Below are 24,556 nucleotides of genomic sequence, written 5' to 3'. Positions count from 1 at the left end.
CAGGCCACCTTGTAACACAGCAAGAAATTCCCCCCCCCCTCCCCATCAACACCCAGGTAAGGTCAGGTATGGGAGCATGTGCCAGAACAGCGCGTCGCTGCGTCCACTTTCCGCCGGTACTCCAGGGGCCTCCGTCTGGCCATCCCCCAGGCAGATGCCAGGCCCATCCCCATCTCCTTAAGATGATGGTCAACCTGCTGCAACCATGAGGCACGTGGTCGGCCCACTGGCCTCCTCCACTCATGAGACTCCCTCGCTGAGAGAATCTGGTGAGCAGGATCAGCGTCAGGAAAACGAGCCACATGTCCATACAGCCGCAACTGACGCTCACGGACTATGCAGGTAACAAATCTCATCCGAGTCTCTCTCAGCAACCGCTCGTTGGACACAAAATCCGACCAGCGATAGCCAAGGATTCTCCGAAGACACCTGGTACCAAAGGAATTAAGTCTCCGTCTCAGATCCTTGGTCAGAGTCCAAGTCTCGCACCCAAAGAGCAAGACTGGAAGTAGCAAGGACCTGAAGACTCGGACTTTCGTCCTCCCACACAGGTACCGGCAGCGCCACACCCCATGATCCAGTGAATCCATGACTCCCCAGGCCCGACCCAGATGTCTATTGACCTCTGACTCGCAGCCAGAAGAGACATGAATATCACTGCCAAGGTAAGTGAATCTCTCCATGACCTCAACATCCTCACCACAAACAGACACAGACAGGACAGCAGCATCCAAGATGTCACCGAAAGCCTGGATCTTAGTTTTGACCCAAGAAACCCGTAATCCCAGCGGCTTCGACTCCTCATTCAGCACCTCGAGGGCCCCCAAAAGGATGTCTAAAGTCTCCGCAAAGATGACTGCATCATCTGCAAAATCAAGCTCCGAGATCTTGACATTCCCAAACGATGCACCGCAACTTGATCTCTCCGACATCCTCCCTAAAATCCAGTCCATACAAGTGCTGAAAAGTGTGGGGGCAAGTACACATCCCTGACGAACTCCAGTAACAACTGGAAATAAGTCAGAGGTGGTACCACCACACTTCACAGCACTCTCAGTACCAGAGTAGAGTTCAGACATCAGATCGATCAGTTTTGGTGGCACCCCACGAAGACCAAGAATCCTCCAGAGGACATCCCGATTCACTGAATCGAACGCTTTACAGAGATCAACATAGGCTGCAAGCAGCCCCTGCCGAAACTCTCGTCTGCGTTCGGTGAGGACACGAAGGGCAAGGATACGGTCAATCGTTGACCTCTGGTGTAAAGCCAGACTGCTCTGGACGCTGGTGCTCAAGCAGATGGTGGCGAACCCTATCAAGAATTATCCGAGCAAAGACCTTGCCCGGCACTGAGAGCAGTGTCATCCCTCGGTAGTTGTTGCAGTCTTGGCGATCACCCTTCCCTTTCCAGAGAGGGACAACAACGCCCCTCTTCTAGTCAGTTGGGATGATGCCTGTGTTCCAGGCAGAGCACAAAACTGCATGCAACGACACGAGTGCAGCATTTCCACCAGCCTTGAGAAGTTCGGCATGGATGCCACAGATCCCTGGAGCTTTGCCCCGTTTCAACTGGTTCACCGCAGCCCGTGTTTCCACAAGCGAAGGTGGACCACAGTTGATTCGAGGGTCAGCAGCAGGGATTGTAACACCCTTGACGTCTAACTCGACAGCTGGGGGATCAGCCTGGTACAACCCCTCAAAGTAACCGGCCCAGCGGGCCTTCACTTCAGACTCCTCTGTCAAGAGCCCACCACTCTGCTCGAACTGCAGTGCTCCGAGGGATGGGCTTGGATGAACGTAATGCGCGAATTCCCCTGTAAGCGGGACGAGAATCACCTGTCCACAGGTGATGCTCGACCCCTCACAGATTCCTCGCACATAGGCCTCCTTTTCCACCCTCAGTGCACGTACAGTTTTACGCCTCAGCTCCCTGAACAGCTCAGTTCTGCCATTCAGCCTGGCCCTGCGACTCTGGTCAATGGTATCCAGTGTCCCTTGAGAGACAAAATTCTTCTTTGCCCTGCGGTGAGCTCCAAGACATCCACCGGCAACATCAAGGACGGTGGTCTTGAAGGCGCTCCACAACTCTTCAGGACCCCCCAAAGCACCCAGACCCCCCACCTGTCCACTCAGCCTGTTCGCAAACTCCTCAGCTACTCTCTCATCCCTGAGCTTGGCAACATCCAGCCGAGGCTTGGATGGTACCATTCTCCAGGATTTAAGGTGCAGCTTTAGAGTTGCTACAACAAGCCTGTGGTCAGTATTGCGGAACTGAGCACTCCGGTAGACCCTGCAGTTCTGGATCATCCTCCAATGACCGTCAATGAGGACATGGTCAATCTCCTTTGCCACACCGCCAGCGTTGGAATACCAAGTCCAGCGATGAGCTTGTGGGTGCTGAAACCATGAACCAGCCACCATAAGTCCATGACTTCTTGCAAAGTCAAGGAAATTAGTGCTATTCTGGTTCATAGTTCCTGACCCATGGGGACCAACACACACCTCATAACCATCCCTATCAGTTCCAGTCGATGCATTGAAATCCCCCAAGACTAGAAGTGTATCTCGTCTGATGCACTGATCAACCACAGACTCGAGTGTGGCGTAGAATGCATCCTTCACGGTGAGATCACTCGCCTCAGTCAGAGCATAAACAGAGACCAGGGAAATGACACCTAAGGAGTGACGAATCCTTAATCTCATAATACGCTCGTTGACCGGTGTTACCTCAATTATCATTGGGGTCAGCTTATTGGACACAGCTACAGCAACTCCTTGGGTATGGTAACCATCACAGTGACCAGACCAATAGTCGGTGTAACCACCCATCATTATCTCGCCGCAATCCGGTCTCCGAACCTCAGAGAGAGCTGCAATCCCGATGTCCAAACGCTTGAGCTCAGATGATAACAGAGACAGGTGATCATCCTCTCTTAGGGATAGGACATTCCAGGCACCCACCCGAAGGGACCGCCTCAGGTTAACCCAAGGAGACCGCCGTCTGGTGGACGACACCTCAGCACCACTCTGACACACTCTCCCACAATCTGACCCAGGGATGTTACCCCGTGGTTTCCCTCCTATCATTAAAGATTGGGGGTCAACACCCAGACAAAAGGGAAATACAATTGACAGCCAATTCGACTATAGCATAAATATTAAATTTATAAAGCACCAGAAACAATTATAATTGAGAGTACATGAATATAATTATTTTTCTCTTCCACAATGACAGATGCGATGCTTGCTTTGAGAATGTTGATGGAGGAGTATAGGGAAGGCAAGAAGGAGTTGCATTGTGTGTTGTTGTGGACTATAGAGAAAGCTTATGATGGTGCCAAGAGAGGAGTTGTGGTATTGTATGAGGAAGTCGGGAGTGGTAGAGAAGTATGTGAGGGTGGTGCAGGATATGTATGAGGACAGTGTGACAGCGGTGAGGTGTGTGGTTGGAATGACGGACCGGTTTAAGGTTGAGGTGGGATTGCATCAAGTATCGGCTCTGAGCCCTTTCCTGTTTGCAATGGTGATGGGCAGGTTGACGGACGAGATCAGACATGAGTCTCCATGGACTATGATGTTCGTGGATGACATCGTGATCTGTAGTGAGAGTTGGGAGCAGGCTGAGGTGAGCCTAGAGAGGTGGAGGTACGCACTGGAGAGAAGGGGAATGAAAGTCAGTAGGAGTAAGACAGAGTACATGTGCGTAAATGAGAGGGAGGGTGGCGGAATGGTGCGGTTGCAAGGAGTTGAGGTGGTGAAGGTGGATGGGTTTAAATACTTTGGATCAACTGTACAAAGTAACGGAGTGTGTGGTGGAGAAGTGAAGAAGAGAGTACAGGCAGGATGGAGTGGGTGGAGAAGAATTTCAGGAGTGATTTGTGATGGAAGGGTATCTGCAAGAGTGAAAGGGAAAGTATACAAGATGGTAGTGAGACCAGCTATGTCGTATGGTTTGGAGGCGGTGGCACTGACAAAAAGACAGGAGGCAGAGCTGGAGGTGACAGAGTTAAAGATGCTGAGATTCTCGATGGGAGTGACGAGGATGGACAGGATTAGAAATGAGTATATTAGAGGGACAGCGCAGGTAGGACGGTTTGGAGACAAAGTGAGAGAGGTGCGATTGAGATAGTTTGGATATGTGCACAGAAGGGATGTGGGGTATATCGGGAGAAGGATGCTGAGGATGGAGTTGCCAGGTAGGAGAAGAAGAGGAAGGCCAAAGAGGAGGTTTATGGATGTGGTGAGGGTGGACATGCGGGTGGTTGGTGTGACAATGGAAGATGTCGAGGACAGAACGAAATGGAGACGGATGATCCGCTGTGGCGACCCCAAACAGGAGCACCCAAAAGAAGAAGAAGATTTTGTTTTCAATGCTGTATATATTTTGTTATTTTGGGATGGATTAAATCCATCGCTGTTATTAAATTGTTTTCATACTTGTTTCACTTGATTTTGTTGATGGTTTGGATATGTATCACTTTTAAAATGGTTCTGTCCACTAGCCATTTTCCCCGCTCACGATCCTGGGCTGGTTTGTTTGAATCCACATTTATGTTCCATTTCTTTTCCTAATAAAACGATTAATGTTTTATCAATATTTAAATCTTGGGTTGCTTGCCCTACCCCAGAGACAGAGCAACTTCCTAGCATTGGAATCACCATCATAGCTTCAACAGTTGTTGAGGTAGGTCAGGCTACAGTTTTACATTGTTTTGAGAGGGGAAGAAGAAGGAGAAATACAAATTGGCAATTTAGCGCTCTCTCGATGTGGTACTTTAACTTTGTATTTTAGCGTCTTTTTCAGTCTTGATAGTTGAGAAAACGCTCGAGAATAAAAGGTATGGCTATTAAATGCTTATGACCTCATTCTTTAGTAGTTTATAAGCATACCATTGTGTATACATTTGAATGGGCGGACATTTTTTCCCCATATATGGAGTACTACTATAACCCATGATATTTACAGAAACAAAAAAAGAGCACACCAACAGCAGGGTATAGGGATAAAATGGAGGGAGATTGGAATAAAAGAGGACACTGGGAAGAATGAGAGAAAGTGGAGGGAGAGAAGGACACAGAATGAACAAGCTGGATACAAACTGGTGAAGAAGCAGAAATGAACAAAAATAAATAAATAAAACATGTTGAAGAGGAAGGGGAGGGAGCAGCAGGGGGGGGGGTGAGGAGGCAACCCAAAAACCTGCAAACACAAAAAGAGGTGAAGTTGTGGAGGGTTAATGAGGGGCATAAAAGATCATGGGTACATGGGTATGGATGGGGGTGATTTGAAACTGTGGTGAACAGGTGTCTTGATGCACTAGAGGGAAAGATGAGATTGAAACGACAAAGGAAGTTGCTTCCACTGGTGAGAAAAAAGAATAACGAATATAAAATATGTTATTTAACGGATTTGTACCAAACCAACAGAGAGAAAGGAGAGGGAGAGAAAAGGAAAGATGAGGAAATCACAGCTTTGGCCTGAATGACTTGAGGAATGACATCAGAATGAATGGAATTGTGAATGACTATTTTGTGGTTGTTTAGAGAAGGAAGAAAGAAGGAAGGAAAGGTTTTGAGGCAGGGTAAAACACCAACAACAACAACAATAACAACATATATGAGCCAAATGAAAGGGGACGAGGAATGAATACAATTTAGCAAGGAGTGAATGAATGAGAAAGTAGGCATGTTGAACACGTGGAAAGCCTAACGAACCGAGGTGGATGCGCATGATCGAATAACCAAGTAGGCATGCAAAGACACGGCGAAAGCCACATGATACGAATAAGAAAATAAACCAACAGAACATGGAGAACAATCGATAGCAAGAAAGACAAATCCAGAACGGTTTACTTAACCTTGGAAGTATGCCACGGCATTGCAAGTTGTGTAAAAATGAGAATTAAAAGCCAACAGATGGCACCCTCACCTGGGCCAATGCCAAAGCTAAGGATGCAGGCAAAGACACATGATGCACTGAGGAAGGGCATCCAATACACATGTTCCTGAAAAAGAGAAGATGAGAAAGCAAATAAATGGTTAAAACAGAACATTTGCAGAACCTTGCCTTCAGTGGACACGCACCTTCAGCAAGCCTCACCGAATGGTCGAAAGGTTACCCTCCGTCCGGTTTGCTTTGATTTGACAAGAACTATTGCAAGTCAGGTGGAAAGAAGAAGAAGAGGCTCTCACCACTTACTGATCGATATTGATAATGGAAATTTTTCTTTTTCTATCTAACCCGAACCCGAACCCTAACCCAAACTCGAACCCAAACCCAAACCCGAACCCTAACCCTAACCCAAACCCGAACCCGAACCCTAACCCAAACCCGAACCCTAACCCGAACCCAAACCCGAACCCGAACCCAAACCCTAACCCAAACTCGAACCCAAACCCAAACCCGAACCCTAACCCTAACCCAAACCCGAACCCTAACCCAAACCCAAACCAAAATGTTTCTTACACAGTCAGTGTCGGTTGGTAATACAAGGGGGATTCTTCTTCTTCTTGTTTCTATGGCTTCTGATTGGTTTTGTCAAATACTAGTGTGGGCCCGTACGTGCGTGGAAAAAAAAAACTTTCAAACCGCGTGCCAGAAACAACCAGTACACAGGCCGTTCCTTCGCTCTCGCTTGCCCGTACATGTGTGCCCGTACGTGCAAAAAAAAATAATAATAATAAAAGGGAGAAGAATTGTGAAGTTAATCGAGACGTCATAGCACCGTGTCCTGTCATTGGTTTGGTAAATAAATGGCCATAACTTGGGAACCAGTTGTCCGATTAATATCAAACCTTGAAAAGGCACATCCACAGGGCCCCAGAAATATACCTGGCAAGTTTCAATGAGATCGGACCAGTGGTTGTCGAGAAACAGCGGTCGCAGACACACAGACACACAGACACGCAGACACAGACAGAGATTGCTGGAATTACAAATAGACTAGTACGTGCCCGTACGTGCGTGGCTGTACGTGCAAAAAAAAACAAACAAAAAAAACTTTCAAACCTCAAGCCAGAAACAACAACCACACAGGTTCCTTCGCTCTCGCGTGCCAGTACGTCTGTGGCCCGGAAGTTCGCATATCGCAATTACGATTATTCACAATTTAGTTTTAATGGCCAATTATTCAATTCACGACAATGTATTTGGCCTTTTCGCAATGTCATCACAGGGAAAAACACAAAGAGAAGAGAAGAGAAGAGAAGAGAAGAGAAGAGAAGAGAAGAGAAGAGAAGAGAAGAGAAGAGAAGAGAAGAGAAGAGAAGAGAAGAGAAGAGAAGAGAAGAGAAAACATAAAATACCCCCGAGCGAGAGTGCCGGTCATCTCTGCCAGAGGTCGAAAGTAACTCTGTGCCAGACTGGAATAGGGGCAGTTCATAAAGTACGTACGCTCTACTTCCGGGTTTCAAAACCATCCACCCCCTCTGTATGCAGGCTACTGACCCCCCCCCCATACATCGCTAATCGCTTGCAAAGCCAGCAGTTCCTTATGAACCGATGTTTGTAAGCCATGACGATGCAGTCCCTAGCGGTGTAATTTACCTTTTTCTTTTAATATCACAGCACGTCATTTCTGAAAATAAAAGTACAAATTGACATTCAAAACAATGTTAATGTCATAAATGAAAGTAAGTGTGCATATAAACTTGCGTTCCATTGTTTTAGTTAAATCTGACAAAAGCTTCAAATGTAATATTTGTCTCGGAGAGTTCCGGTTATTAAGTTAATACTTTTATTTTTGTATGTACTTCATGAATGGCCCATATGGGGAATCAGAACGAAGTTTGAAGGGCTATAAAATCGGAACGAGAGCAAATTTCAAAAAAATGGCTTGTGTTGTTCGAGATAATAGTCCGTAGTATCTGAATCACTAATAACATTTGGTGATCTCTCTTGATAAATGAGGGAGGAGATACGATTTGAAATCGACGATTTTCACAACTTTGACAGCCTCGTGACGTTGACCTCGAAAGTTATATCGTTGTGCATGTCTCATCGACCTCTATCCATTCCACTATTGGTTATTTGTCTCCACTCGGTTTGATTGTGGACGGACGGACGGACGGGCGAACAGACTTCGAGACTGTTATTATTAGGTCATCTCGACTGAGATGATAGAGATGACCTAAAAAAAAACCCCAACAAACCAAAAAAAAAAAAACTTTCAAACAACTACACAGGCCGTTCCTTCACTCTCGTAAACGACGACTGGATTGGGGCGTTGTGTTTATCTATAAATGCGAATAAGAAATCGAGAAATTATTGGAATACACTCTCATCACAATCTGGAAGTCCATACGTTGTAACCTGTATTGGGGAACGCGGCTGAGGTTCTCATCCCCATTAGCCATGCCTACGCAGCAAAGTGTCTTGTCATTGGTTGGTAAATAAATGGCCATAACCTGGAAAGCACTTGTCCGATTAATATCAAACCTTGGTAAGGCACATCCACAGGGCCCCAGCAATATACCTGGCAAGTTTCAATTAGATCGGACCAGTGGTTGTCGAGAAATAGCGGTCTCTCTCTCTCACACACACACACACACACACACACACACACACACACACACACACACACACACACACACACACACACACACACACACACACACACACACACACACACACACACACACACACACACACACACACACACACACACACACAGCTGGGATTATAGATAGATAATATAATTGATGGCAAAAAATTTTTTTTTTGTAGAATTGGCTAAGGTCAGCACATACTGCACCAGGTAGAGTATTGGTCAGCAGCATTTCCTGCTTGGTGAGTATCGGTTGGTAATTAGTTGGACTGTTCCTGACTAGTAATTGTGTGCGAGTGTTATAATGTTTGCGTGCAATTTGTGAATTGGGAACGCTCAACGTGAGCTTTCAATGCCTGCGATAAAAAAAAATAGTTGAAGGCTTTGAAAAACCAGAGAGGGTTTGGCCGTGGACCATCTTAATTGGCCGAGAAACTTCCACGGAAAATGCCCATGGAAGAAGAAAAAGATATCAAGAAGACGATTTTTGAAGCTCAGTGATGGTGTGAAATGGATTTGCAAATTCCAATTTTACAACAACACTGCTTTTTCACTCAGTAAGGAGCACGTGTGTGGTGCTGTTATTATTAGGCTGCCATTAGAAGTGTGAACCTGAAGGTCATTAATGAGCCAGCTGGATTTTTACAAACAATCCAATATTTATCAACTATAGTATTCTCCCGAGACGAGCTTTATTTCCAGATGAAGTGTCGAATAGAAATTATATACTGTACAACCCTGCATTTAGTCCGATTATAACCCACAACCTCTGAGACGTCATTGCAGCGTCATTACCACTCGGCCCGGCAAAGCTGTTGGTACATTCAGAACATTTTATTTTTATATACATAGTCGAGGCTCGTAGAAGAGCGAATACACTGAACAGTTCAATATGTAACAAGACAAAAGGAACAGCAAAGAGAGAAGGGTGGCAGACCAATAACAGAGTTGAAGGACAAAATAGAGGAAGATTTGGACAACCAAAGGGTGTGGGAAGGAGTGGGGGACAGAAAATGACACATGGGGTGGACAAGATGGATATGAAGGAAACCCTTAGGATGGAAAAACAGGAAATTTGGAAGGAGGGAGGATTGTGGTGGGAGTGGGGAGGGGGGGTTAAAAGATCATGCTTTTGGATTGGGGATGATTTGAGATAGTGGTGAACAACTGTTTTGAAGACGTGGAGCCTGGAAGGAAGAATGAGATTGAAGAGAATGTGGAAGTTTGTTCCACAGGTGGGGAAAAAGAGGAACAAATGAGTGGAGGTGAGCAGTGATCCTGTATTTCGGTTGTTTCACCAGAAGGGGGTTGATGGTGGACCGTGTGAAGGGGGTTGGCACAGCTGGGGTTTGAACTCATGGCCCTAACATCCTAAACCAGAGCCTGGTGTTGGCTTAGCGGTTAGGGTGGTGGCTTGGGATCCTAGGGTCCTGAGTTCGAGCTCCATTTTCCTATGAATTAACACCAGGGGGTTGACACAGCCTGTCATCCTTCCGAGGTCGGTGAAATGAGCACCAGTGTACTGGTAATAGGGGTACTGCATCAGCAGCATAGCTGCGCACCTAAACAATGATGCAATCAGCAGCCAGAAAGGCAGCACACGATCGGAATATTCTAAACCAACCACCTTAATGGTTAAGCCACCACCAGGCATCACAATAATTATAACCCTCAACTAATTCTGGTCTACCCACTGGCACACGTTAGAACGTAATGCTTTGATTTGCCTCTTCACTCCACACAGAAAGTTTTAATGCTGGTGGTACAGTTAACTTTTCATCTTACCTTTTTAGAAACTACAGAACTAATTGTTTAAAATTTGTACGGTAATTGCCACGAGCTCACCTGGAGAGAAAGAGAAATGGTGATGATGACACATGACAGTGCCATCATGCTGTAGCCTCCAATCAGTAGAGGTTTTCGGCCTAAACGCTCAATCAAAAGGGTCTGTGAAAGAGAACAAGGAAAATAATATATCATCTCTTCTGGGACGTTTCGGGTTTCAAACGATGAATATAAACAAGCGCAAGGACTTGGTTGAAGTGGATATTGTGCAAAAATTGTTTTCTGATGTTACTGCTGACTCGCAAAATACAAAAGGGAATTCCTAACAAAGCAAAACAAGAAAGAAAAAAAAACCAAAATAAGCATATCTGAATAAGATTATTATGAAGAAGAAAAACCGTTTTTACAGCCATTTTTCCCTGCTGTGCAGGGGTTTTTTGGCTTTTTCTTGAGGCAATGTTTTATGGCCGGATGCCCTTCCTGACGCCAACTCTGGTCGCCTCTTACGACACACAGGGATATGGTACACCTATTCTAACCGGGGCATACACCGGGACCAGTACACTGGCACTCATTTCGCCGACCTCGGAAGGATGACAGGCTGAGTCAACCCCCTGGTGTTAATTCAGCAGCCAACGGGGCTTGAACTCAGGACCCTGGGATCCCAAGCCACCACCCTAACCACTAAGCCAACACCAGGCTTATGAAGAAGAAAAACATGAAAACATAAAAGAAGAGACGTGCTGAAAAATGTTTGTCAGTCAACTCGGGAAGTAACGATGACCATGGTGACATTATGTGACATTATGTGAATTCAAACTGTTTTTGAATTAATAATTTTGAAACTGTAACTTGGCAAATAATCAATAGAGAGATGGTTATAAGGGGAGCAAGGTTTATGGAGAGAGCAATAACCAGGTGTGAATTAGAAATCTCATCAGGATGGCAAAAGGGGTGGGATGAATTTAAGATTTGTGGTATATGCATATTGCATGTGTGAACGTCTAATGAACAGTGTTATTTGTTCGGCCAGGAAGTGGCCAGGTAGACGTACACTCATCAGAAGTGCCAGCAGTTCACAGAGGCCCGTGCCAATTGCAATGTATGCCATATCTTCTGGAGCGACACCTGAAGCACTGAAGATGTATACCAGGTATGAGTAGATCTGGGGATGCAATCAGGGTACGGAATGAAGGAAGATATAATCGTGGAAGTCCCAATACCACCATTACAAAGTGAGGCTATACAAGAAACAGACTCAGAAATTGAACCCTTTCATCAAGTGCAGACACAATTTTTTCATTTATTCAATCTATTCCAAGTATTTCCTCATATTGTCACCCAACATTCAACATTCACATCCCTTATTATTTACATTTTACAGTACAGTGTCATAAGGCTCGTGGAGGAGTTTTTTTTACATCTATGATACAGAGGACAGTCTTGTAAGTACTGCTCTGATTGGCTGAGCGGAAAGAGGCCAAAGGGATGATGAGCTTGGTCAGGATAGCTTGGTTAGTATTTATGTACTGAGTGGTTACCTGTGTTCGTTCCGGAAACGACATCAGGCATGTGTTGATGATACTTTGCACATGTACTGAAAGTCGAGAAGAATTAACGCATTTTGTGCGACAAGTTAACTTATACACACAAATATATAAACCTACAGTCAAATCTCTCTGAATATCACCAGATGCTTTGGCATGGCTGGTCGAGAGGAAATGGCAAACTTCTGTTGTTGCTGGAAAACACTGAAAATGAAATCATACGTTTCCAAAAACAAATTCCTATTTTGATTCGTCCACACTCCATTGATTGTGATCTTTGAATTTTATTTTTTACTCTTGTTATATTTTTTGCAGCTTCTTCCTGCAATGAACCACTGTCTTAATTATTCATTCCGATTTGAATTATTGAGACAGCTGGAAATACACATTTTCATTATGTCTGCCTGATCGTATAACTGATGCTCCATGGACACATCAGATCACTAGATACTGTTACCGCACAACATCCTCTCTAGCCATCTCCAATATTTTCTCCAAGGTTAAGTATGATGATGGGCATCCATCCAAATGTGATGAAATAGGTTCCCCTACCCGGTCGCTCCTCGTCCTTCGCCTTGCAATGGCCTCGGTTCCTACGGGGTTGTTCATTCATGAGAGTTTAAGGTGGATACAAGCATTTGTGAAATGCCGACCTGTAGGTAGAGTTTGTCATTCGAGCATTCTATATGAATGACTTACAGGAGATACAAGTGTACTTTTACATGAAGGACATAGCAGAAAATTGGACAAATCAACACAGTTGATGACATTTCAATCTGGGATCCAGCATCAGGAGTTACGTTCTCTGAAGACAACATGAGCCAAACAGACAATATAATTAACAATACGTCCACCTGTCTGCATTACATTATTTACATATCATACAATATTTCCATTAATTTACAATCCATTGGAAACAATCTTTTTATCCCAGAGAGGTCAATGACGGAAATGTGCATTCAAATAATTTACATCTACCCAAATTCAGTCCAGATAGCCGACTGAATGTGCACTCTGTATGAGTGGAAACTGTCAGCTTACATCAAAAATATAAAAGGAGCTCAGCCTCGGCGTGCCTGCATCTGTCCGTCCGTCTCTGTGTCCATCTGTCCGTTTCTGCGTCCGTCCGTCCGTCCCTGCCTGCATGCATCTGGCCGGCAATAATTGTCCTATAAGGGATACCATGAATCAAGCCCAATCTGCAAACAGTATGCTATCGTTGAGTAAGGTGAGGATAGATGGGCTGGTTTCAATTTACATCAAAAAAATACTCTTCTTTTTCCTTTATCTGCTTTTCACTTAAATTATGATGAGTCTCATTCAATTTTGCTTATGATATTGCAATTCGATTCAGAAAACGCTTGCTATATTCAAGGTTGTATTTTTTTCAACATTTCCATTTTATTCATCTTTTTATCTAACAGCAATATATCGCCCTATCAAGCACTATGTCTGATTATACATCTCCTTTTGCTCCACTTGCAAGACAGGTGAGAAAAGGATACGAAAAAAAGCAGCTGATATTTCAATCATATATTTGGACGATTTTTAAAGGGTGAAAGTTAATTTTTTTCGCCGGGTCCCCCTTCTAGTCATACTAAAACAAGATCGAGAATTGCTTTGCAATTAATGTCTCCTACTAATGTGATATTATTTTTTTAAAAAAACCTGATTTACATACAGTACATGAAGCAAAAACACGCATGTGATTGGGGTGACAGTTCATCGCTGGATCAGGATTCAAACTCCGGCGAGACAGAGAGGCGAGGGTGCAAAACTGTAAGCCATCCACACCAATGACACCCTTCAATCATGCTATTCACAAAAAAGTAAAATAAATGAAGTTTGTTTGTGCGTAATTTTGATGTCAGCCAAACTTTTCATACCAGGACACATCCGATGGTGAATATAAAGGTGGATCAGGCGAATGCAGTATTTAAAGGGGGATCAAGCAAAAAAAATCCTCACGTAATTTCCTCATTCTGCTTTAAAATAAATCTCTATATTTTAATACCAAACAGCATCATTCCAATCACAAACTACAAAGGCACTCGGTAGAGCGCGAACCTCCGCCACGCAATGCCTGATCCATGTGAACATGTCGGGCCCATTCCATTTTTGAGATATCATGCTGAATATCGTTTATGGCCCTTTCTCTTAATGGTGAAGAATCACTTAAAAGTTTAAATAATTCTCGCATCCAGATCCGGATCTTCACCAAAATCTAATCAGTAATGAGTTTGTCCTTGTCACACACCAACATGTCCACAAAATTTCATCCGAATCCGTCCACAACTTTTTGAGATATCCTGCACACACAAAATCAAACAAACAAACAATAAAACAAACAAACAATCAAACAAACAATCAAACAATCAAACAAACAAACAGACAGAAAGGGGTGAAACCACAACCTACTTCACCTTCAGTGGCGGAAGTAACTAATACTATAACGTCAAAAAAATAAATACAACATTACAAACACTCGTGAGGTAAACTAGTATAGACGTTTAAAACAAACACTCGTGAGGTAAACTAGTATATACACTTCATATAAACAATCGTGAGGTAAACTAGTATAAACACTTTATATAAACACTCGTGAGGTAAACCAGTATAAACGCTTTATACAAACACTCGTGAGGTAATTAGTATAAACACTTTATAGGAAAACTCGTGAGGTAAACTAGTATAGACGCCGTATACAAACACTCATGAGGTAAACTAGTATAGATATCTTATACAAACACTCGTGAGGTAAACTAGTGTAAACGCTTTATACAAACACTCGTGAGGTAAACTAGTGTAGACGCCTTATACAAACACTAATGAGGTAAACTAGTATAGACGTTTTAAACAAACACTCGTGAGGTAAACTCGTATAAACACTTCATACAAACACTCGTGAGGGAAACTAGTATAGACGCCTTATACAAACACTCATGAGGTAAACTAGTATAGATGCTTTAAAAAACACTCATGAGGTAAACGAATATAGACGTTTTATACAAACACTCGTGAGGTAAACTCGTATAGACGCTTTATACAAACACTCGTGAGGTAAACGAGCATAGACATTTTATACACACACTCATGAGGTGAACGAGTATGGACGCTTTAAACACTCGTGAGGTAAACCAGCATAGACACTTTGTACACACACTCGTGATGTAAACTAGTATAAACACTTTATTCACACACCCATGAAGTAAACTAGTATAAACACTTTATACAAACACTCGTGAGGTAAACTAGTATAAACACTTTATACACACACTCTTGAGGTAAACTAGAATAAACGCTTTATACACACACTCCTGAGGTGAACGAGTATGGACGCTTTAAACACTCGTGAGGTAAACCAGCATAGACACTTTGTACACACACTCGTGATGTAAACTAGTATAAACACTTTATTCACACACCCATGAAGTAAACTAGTATAAACACTTTATACAAACACTCGTGAGGTAAACTAGTATAAACACTTTATACACACACTCTTGAGGTAAACTAGAATAAACGCTTTATACACACACTCCTGAGGTAAACCAGTATAAACACTTTATACACACACTCGTGAGGTAAACTAGTATAAACGCTTTATACACACACTCTTGAGGGAAACTCGTATAAACGCTTTATACACACACTCGTGAGGTAAACTAGTATAAACACTTTATACACACACTCGTGAGGTAAACTAGTATAAACGCTTTCTACACACACTCGTGAGGTAAACGAGTATAAACACTTCATACAAACACTCGTGAGGTAAACCAGTATCGACACTTTATACACACACTCGTGACTTGCAATTTTCACCTGTACACGGAGATTAGTGCAAGTGGGGCAAACATTGTCCCCTTCCGGAGGGAGCGGGTATTCACTCCTTTTTTCGCTCCAGGAGGGAATGGGTGTTACTGTTCCCAAAATGAGATGTGTCAGTCAGTCCGTCAGAAGAAGATGAAGAAGAAGAAGAAGAAGAAGAAGAAGAAGAAGAAGAAGAAGAAGAAGATGAAGATGAGGATAAGAAGAAGAAGAAGGATCTCCAGCAGGGAGGGGGTATTGACACCATAACTTGCTCCCAACAGGAGCATGTATTACTTCTAAAATAAAGTCGTATCATTTTCCGAAGAGGTTAATTGTCCTTAATGAGAAAGTGTTTGATTTGTTTTTTAGATAATCCTGATAAAGACAATCGTTTAAAGTTTACGTACCACATCTAACCCAGATAGCTGTTGTCCTGCACCAACCAGCATCACAGAGATCAGTGCTCGTCGTAAGTTGGGATCTCGAGCAACCTCCAGCGCCGACTTCTCTCTGCCCTCCTCCCCAATGAGAGTGTGCTCCTCTTGCATTCCCACCATCTGGGAATTCATCTCCATTTCCGTCATGTGCTTTCCACCCAACCACTTCAGAGCTTCAAAGAGACCGGGTAGTTGGGGTGAAACACACAATTATTGAGAACCACTCGTACTCCATTGACATCTTGTATATGTGCAAGTTGAGAATGTACTCATGAGGTAAACAAGAACATATCTTCATGGTGAAAGGGCCCTCCCCTTTTGTTTCCATTGTTTCTTGAACATCACTTGCCATGTTAAGGAGATTTAAATGAATAGAAGTTATAATGGTGTCGTGACAGTTGTCATCCATGGATAATTCCAGACAGCATGACGAGTCTTTAAAGACCACGATAGCCAGTCGCCCGAGAATTTCTTGCGGGATCCCACGCTCAGAGTCGTGTTACCATACAATGAAATTCCAGGCACGAGCGAGTGCCGTGCTGGCAGTCACGTGACAGATCTTAATTGATTGGCTGGGCGGAACCAAGTCACATGTTGTGACCTCAACTAGAGCCGAATTGCTCGATTAACTCATCAACCAGTTGCCATATGCCGCTGTCGAGACAGACAAGATGAGTCAAGCCAAGCTGTGCTTTAACAATGCATGAAAAAAACAAATCACACGTGCTGTATTTCCAAGGAACATCATAGATGTACAAGTAATGACATTCCCCCTCATTCCAGACACATACATAACCACGCTTGAATGCATAATCAATCACTTATAACTTTAAATAAGGGCCAATCAAACATCTGAGACAAAGAAGAGATATCGAGGTCGGAGAAAAAGAAAGAGGTGGGGTCTTGTTTATGTCCCAGCACACCTAGCGATAGCTTGGCTGAGCTGACATAGCCCAATGAACCCTGGCACAAAGTTTCTCAGTCCTGGTCATCCTCGCCCCAGCGTGCAGTGCTGACCCGCTCAGCGTGCCTCTGAGTTTCCACCTCCATTTGCACGCATCTCTGGCAATGATGTCTTACCCCACGCACACCGGGAAAGATGACGATAGCGCGCACAGACTATTATTCAGGGCGCCAAGCCAAGTCCAGTACAGACAATTCTTTATCTCTCTCCCGAGGCTGAACACGGCAAGTCAACCCCTGACAAAAGAGACGAGTAAAAGGCCAAATCGATGACGAACTGGGCAAGTCGAATGGGGCAAGTCACACTCAACACCTGATCCAAAGATGAAAGGCGGGCCATAAGGATGAAACAAACGCAGACAGCTCGTGTGCACCCCACCCCTTTATTGCGCATCCCCCCCCCTTCCTTCCCCATTGGATGAGTTACAGGGATCAGGGGCTCCCTTGTCTTGTGATTGGCATGCCAGATGACTTGTGTTTGGTGGGATCTCCAGATTGTCTCTGTGGATCGAGGGTGTGTCGGGTTTCTGTTGTTGGTTTTGGCGTGCTGTCATGGGCTAATGATGATTTATTAGATATCTGATGTGCAAAACCAGATGTGCAGGATGTGGGCCAGCTGGTTTTAACTGGTTCTGAGTGTTTTCAAGGGATTTGAGAGAGGGCTCAGAGGTGTTTCTGCGCTGAGATGCCTCATACCTCATACCTCATATCTTTAACCAGGTTCGGAGTTCGACTGACCCCACAGAGAAAACAAGGCAGTGTGGCACAGTGGCTGCACAGTGATCCTATTTTATCGTTGCTTGGGATTTTGGCATTAAACTGGCATGTTACAGTCTATTAATGCAATCATTGTGTAGATTGGGATGGAGTGTGCAAAGCACTAAACCTTGCTTAATGTGGAGAATGCTGGTTCTTGAGGAAGAGCTGGGCAGATTTGGTAATGTGCACTCCACGTATTGTACCACAGGGAGCACCATCATAGGCTTCAGTCGACACTGGCAGCCAAGGGATGTCACCACGAGCACTGTCTAATGCTCAAAACACACGTCTATGGGCATCACAGGAGATATGCTTCAAGATCCGAAACAGAGCGAAGGCTTCACAAGTTTGCCGCAAGCTTATACCAACTAGGACTCTCACACCAGATTCTCAAACCCTCATGCTGCAGACTCTCCAAGGCCCATGCCACAGGATCAGCAATGCCCATGCCACAGGCTCTCCATGCACCATGCTGCAACCTCTCTAAGCTCAACACTGCAGCCTCAAAAAACCCCATGCTACAGCCTCTCCATTCCCCATGCCTCAGGCTCTCCAACCTCCAGGCCACAGACTCTCCAACCTCCATGCCACAGGCTCTCCAAGCTCCATGCCACAGGCTCTCCATGTGCCATGCTGCAGTCTCTCTAAGCCCAACACCACAGCCTCTCCAAGCCCCATGCTAAAGCCTCTCCATGCCCCATGGTGCAGGCTCTCCAAGCTCTGGTTTTGTACCTGTGCCTTCACATCCTCTCTCTTCTGTCTTTTTTGTGACCACACCCTCTCTCCTTCTTGGTGCTACTGTCTTTTGTTTTATCTGTGTGTGCATCACATCTGATTCATGGAGCCAATATTCCGTTTTTGTCATGTCAATTATCTCCACATCATGACACAAACAATAACTGCATGAACCTACCACCTCCCACTCCGCTTCACTACATCATTCATTCTCCATCCCCCTGGGTAAAACAAACACTCGTATCAGAATAGTGCTGCAGTGTGGGAAATCTCCTCATAATAGATGAAACATGAAATTAACTGAACATTTCAAGCTGTGCATTTTGCTATTTTGTGCAGTACTTATAATCTAGGCTTTCATAGCACATGTCCCCATGCCTTCCCCTGAATGGTTGTTGGAACAAACCTTTGCGACACTCTTCAACATCATTTTTGTCGATGAGCAGGAACCGAGGTGACTCGGGACACCATGGCAGAGTACAGATCTGAAGAAGAGCTGGGATAGCCGTAATGGAAAGAATCAAAGGCCATCCTCCAGGCCAGCCAAGGATCTCCCTGGAAAGGTAAGGTAAAAAGCCACAACGATTCATGACACTCCCTTGTGGAAAATTGCATGAATTCCAAACCTGTATTCACTCGGGAAAAATTCTGCAACATCCAAATAGAATTGCTCGCGCCTTGGCGATGTGCATTGAAACGGTGTGTTTGGGAAACGTTCATCTCCATGCTCTGAGTCATATCTCCGTCTTTCATCACTACTTTGGTCTTGGTTTCTGTTAGTTTCACCAAAACCAAGGATTGTTAAATTGACTGATGTCCAACCGGCAGGAGGGTGTCATCAAAACTTACATTTCAAAGATGAAGCACATTGCACACAGCACTGCACACAGCATAGCACCTAATGACTGGCCCTTCCTTCTCTGCTCCATTCCAACTCTGCTTTACCATTCATATATACTCAGACCAATAACATTTTGCAAAAGCCCCTCCTTGCACAAATGACAAAACCACTCTGGTTTTTTATGACCAGAAGCCGCCAGCAATTGCTCGTTACCACAAAGTGTTAGCTCTTATACGAGCCTCTAGATTGCATTAAAAAAAACACCACAAAAATAAATAAATAAAACCCCAAAGGTGGTTCAGTATCCAGAAGTAACCGCAAAATTCCCAAACTCTCACGATCTTTCCACAGAGCTTAAAGTCGAACTTGGAACCTTTTTGTTCGACTGAGCTTTCACAATGAAACATCTCGCCCAAACAAACATGACAGAGTCATGAATGTATAATAACCATTCATTTCATATCGAAACATAAGTATACAAAAGTGTTAACACTGGACTGAACCAAACTCCACTGAACAATCACTCGTAAAGAATTTTTCACAGTTACTGGGATTTACATAATTTGTGATAGTTAGGGTATTCCACCTTGTTTACTTCACCCAATACCATCCATCCATCCATTGGGACCATACTCTGTGCAGAGCATTAGTGCTGCCAAAGCAGTCTCCTTGTCTATTGGACACAATCCTGGACGGGTCACAACTCCGACACAGGATACCAGCAAGCTGGCACTCATTTTGCCGACCTCGGAAGGATGACAGACAGAGTCAACCCCACCTGGTATTAATTCAACAGCCGAGTGGGATTTGAACTCAGGATCCCAAGCTCACCACCCTAACCATTAAGCCAATACCATGACCACGACATAATGTATCCATGCACTGCTTCAACACTCGGTTCAACGCATCCATACTTTGATTCATCATACGTACGGTATATGTTCTTAAGAACATCTCTTGATACCCTTCAATTTCCCATTGAGCTTTTCTACCTCTTCCTTGAGGGCCACTATCTTTTGCCATACTGCTGACCTCACAACAGAATGGGGTTCAGCTCCTTTTTCTGAAATCGTTGAGTCAAATCTGCCTTCCATTTCACTCCCAATTATTGGAAGCTTTCTCTTAATTCTGGATTCCATACCCCTCCCGATTTGAGTATACATTTGACCCAAATGTCCATGGATAACAGACCTTTCTGACATTTCAATTGTAGCCTCCACAAGTTCATGCTTTAACAGCTTAATTTCTTCAAATGGCTCCTTTGTGTGTTATTACTTTCGCAGTGACTGGTGCTGACGAATGCTCAAGTTCCCCATTTTGTTCATTTATCCTTGAATCCATAAGAGCATTTTGTTCATCCATCTTGGGATTAAAAGTAGAATTCTGTTCCTCAATCCCAGCCTTCAAATGATCCATCATCGTATTTAAATGAGCATTTTGTTCATCGATTTTTTAATTTAAAAAATGTCATTTGAAACACCTGCGTCTTGAGGCCACTGCACACGAGCTGACACCATGCAACAAGACTGTCTGTGACAGTTTAGTCTGTGAAAGTCTTTGATGATCATGGAATGTGCAGCGATTGATGAGCGTTGTCAACAAGGTTTATAAGTACATCAGCGATCATCGTAAAAGTTGAATATGTTCAACTTTTATAACGAGTTTTTGGCAATAGTCATACATTGATATGTAGTGTGCTGCAGTCTACGTTGACCATGGCACAATGTATTCACCAATTAAACTTCACCTTTCAGCGACTTCTGTCTTAGCGTCGATACAGCAGATTTTTTGTCAGAAGAAAAGAGGCCCAGCTCATAGATTTGTGGTGGGATCATGCCTGCCTTTATGACGAAAGCAGTAAATCATATTCAAAGCAGAATGCCAAGTCCGAGGCAAATGGAGAAAGAGCGTGGATGTGGATATGTGTGTGTGTGGTGTGTGTGGTTATAATTAATGCTCAATACTTGTTTATATTATAGTAATGCATTAGCTGTGGCCTAAACACTCAACGTTATTGCGACTCGCTCCGCAGCAGAGATGGGACCCGAGAATGTTGTGTTTCTCCTCGCTATCCATGCAGTGACATGCTCCACTTCCTCATTACAGAAGGATGGATGCATCAGGTCAGGTCAGGTCAGGTGTGGGAGCATGCGCAGGAGCAGCGCGTCGCTGCGTCCACTTTCTGCCGGTACTCCAGGGGCTTCCATCTGGCCATGCCCCAGGCAGATCCCTCAAGCCGATGAACCTGCTGCAACCACAAGGCACGTGGTCGGACCATTGACCTCCATCACTCACGAGGCTCCCTTGCTGAGAGAATCTGGTGAGCAGGATCAGTGTCAGGAAAATGAGCCACATGTCCATACAGCCACGGCTTCTGCTCAAATCTCATTTGAGTCTCTCTCAGCAACCGCTCGTTGGACACAAAGTCTGACCGGAGATAGCCAAGGATTCTCCGAAGAGATCTGGTGCCAAAGGAATTAAGTCTCCGTCTCAGATCCTTGGTCAGAGTCCAAGTCTCACATCCATAGAGCAATACTGGAAGCACCAAGGATCTGAAGACTCAGACTTTCGTCCTCATGCACAGGTACCGGCAGCGCTACACCAATGATCCAATGAATCCATGAATCCCCAGGCCCGACCCAGACATCTGTTTACCTCTGGCTCACAGCCAGCAGACATGAATATCACTACCAAGGTAAGTGAATCTCTCTGTGACATCAACATCCTCACCACAAACAGGTCCAGACAGGATAGCAGTTTCCAAGATGTCATTGAAAGCCTGGATCTTAGTTTTGACCCAGGAAACCCATAATCCCAGCGGCTCAGACTCCTCATTCAGCACCTCGAGGGCCCCCAAAAGGATATCTGGAGTCTCTGAAAAGATGACTGCATCATCTGCGAAATCAAGGTCAGAGATCTTGACATTACCAATCGATGCATCACAACTTGATCTCTCCGACATCCTCCCCAGAATCCAGTCCACACAAGTGCTGAAAAGTGTGGGGGCCAGTACACACCCCTGATAAACTCCAGTACCAACTGGAAATAAGTCAGAGATGGTACCACCACGTCTAACAGCACTCCCAGTACCAGAGGAGAGTTCGGACATCAGATCGATCAGTTTTGGTGGCACCCCACGAAGACTTAGAGTTCTCCAGAGGGCATCCCAATTAACTGAATCAAACACTTCACAGAGATCAATATAGGCTGCAAGCAGCCCCTGCCGACACTCTCAACTGCATTCGGTGAGGACCTGAAGAGCAAGGATACGATCAATCGTTGACCTCTTTGGTGTAAAGCCTGACTGCTCTTGATGCTGGTGCTCAAGCAGATGGTGGCAAACCCTATCAAGAATTATCCGAGTGAAGACCTTGCCTGGCACTGAGAGCAGCATGACCCTCGGTAGTTGTTGCAGTCTTGACTATCACCCTTCCCTTTCCAGAGAGGGACAACAAGGCCCCTCTTCCAGTCAGTTGGAATGATGCTTGTGTTCCAGGCAGAGCACAGAACTGCATGCAACAACATGAGTGCAGCATTTCCACCAGCCTTGAGAAGTTCAGCATGGATGCCACAGATCCCTGGAGCTTTACCCTGTTTCAACCGGTTCACAACAGCTTGTGTTTCCACAAACGAAGGTGGACCACAGTTGATTGGAGGGTCAGCAAGAGGGATTGTAACACACCAAACATCCAACTCGACAGCAGGTGGATCAGCCTGGTACAACCGCTCAAAGTAAACGGCCCAGCGGGCCTTCACTTCTGACTCCTCTGTCAAGAGCCTACCACCCTCTGCTCTAACTGCAGTGCACCGAGGGATGGGCTTGGACGAACGCAATGTGCGAATTCCACTGTAAGCAGTCCGAGAATCACTTGACCACAGGTGATGCTCTACCCCCTCACAGATTTCTCACACATAGGCCTCCTTGTCCTCCTCAGTGCACGAACAGTTTTAGGCCTCAGCTCCCTGAACAACTCAGCTCTGCCATTCAGCCTGGTTCTGCAACTCCGGTCAATGGTATCCAGTGTCCCTTGACAGATAAAATTCTTCTTCACCCTCTGGCGAGTTCAAAGACATCCACCGGCAACATCAAGGGCAGTGGTCTTGAAGGCACTCCACAACTCTTCAGGATTCCCCAAAGCACGGAGACCCCCCCCAAATGTCCACTCATTATGTTCGCAAATTCCTCAGCGACCCTCTCATCCTTGAGCTTGTCAACATCCAGCCAAGGCAGGGATGGTACCATTCTCCTGGATTTAAGGTGCAACTTAAGAGTTGCTCCAACAAGCCAGTGGTCAGTATTGAGGAACTCAGCACTCCAGCAGACCCTGCAGTTCTGGATCCTCCTCCAACGACCATCAACGAGGACATGGTCAATCTCCTTTGCCACAGGGCCAGCTTGGGAATATAAAGTCCAGCGATAAGCTTGTGGGCGCTGAAACCGTGAACCGGCCACCCTAAGTCCATCACTTCTTGCAAAGTCAAGGAACTTGGTGCGATTCAGGTTCACAGTTCCAGACCCATGGGGACCAACACATGTCTCATAACCATCCCTATCAGTTCTAGTTGATGCATTGAAATCCGCCAAGACGAGAAGTGCATCTCGCCTGGGGCACTGATCAACCACAGACTCGAGTGTGGCATAGAATGCATCCTTCACGGTGAGATCACTCACCTCCGTCCGAGCATATACATAGACCACTGAAACGACACACAAGGAGTGATGAATCCTTTGTCTCATCATACGCTAGTTGACCAATGTTACCTCAATTATCACTGGAGTCAGTTTATTGGACACAGCTACAGCAACTCCTTAGGCATGGTAACCATCAAAGCGACCAGACCAGTCGTAGGTGTAATCACCCCCCATGATCTCACCACTATCCGGTCTCCGAACCTCAGAGAGTGCTGCAAGACCAATGTCCAAATGCTTGAGCTCAGATGATAACAGAGACAGGTGATCATCCTCTCTTAGCGATCGGACATTCCAGGCACTCATCCGAAGGGACTGCCTCAGGTTAACCGAAGGAGTCCACCGTCTGGTGGACGACACCTCAGCACCACCCCGACACACTCTCCCGCAATCTGACCCGGGAATGTTACCCCCTTGTTTCCCTCTTATTATCAAAGATT

General features: G+C 44.9%; 1 protein-coding gene across 9 annotated transcripts in view; it reads right to left on the bottom strand.

Moving 5' to 3' along the window:
• Window positions 1-24,556, bottom strand: part of SLC2A11 (solute carrier family 2 member 11) — a 79,520-nt gene that overhangs the window by 17,891 nt on the left and 37,073 nt on the right. For 7 of the 9 annotated variants that reach the window (XR_015052489.1, XM_085860078.1, XM_085860081.1 and 4 more), the window contains 5 exons: window positions 18,992-19,140; window positions 16,099-16,301; window positions 11,386-11,496; window positions 10,392-10,493; window positions 5,930-6,005 (listed from right to left, as the gene is read on the bottom strand). Coding sequence is in view for 8 of the 9 variants with exons in the window: in XM_085860078.1 (XP_085716204.1) it covers window positions 5,930-6,005; window positions 10,392-10,493; window positions 11,386-11,496; window positions 16,099-16,301; window positions 18,992-19,140 (641 nt within the window). In the remaining variant the exon portion in view is untranslated. Of the gene's footprint in view, window positions 1-2,708; window positions 3,653-5,929; window positions 6,006-10,391; window positions 10,494-11,385; window positions 11,497-16,098; window positions 16,302-18,991; window positions 19,141-24,556 lie in introns of those variants that run through there. The other 2 variants (XM_085860079.1, XM_085860083.1) reach the window with 2 other exon arrangements.

This window comes from Eptatretus burgeri, chromosome 16 (assembly GCF_056783735.1).
Source record: "Eptatretus burgeri isolate ZD-2024b chromosome 16, Ebu_testis_v1, whole genome shotgun sequence".
In the NCBI taxonomy this organism is placed as follows: Eukaryota; Metazoa; Chordata; class Myxini; order Myxiniformes; family Myxinidae; genus Eptatretus; species Eptatretus burgeri.
Note: the sequence above shows the minus strand (reverse complement) of the source record. Positions and strands in the feature narration are given on the sequence as shown.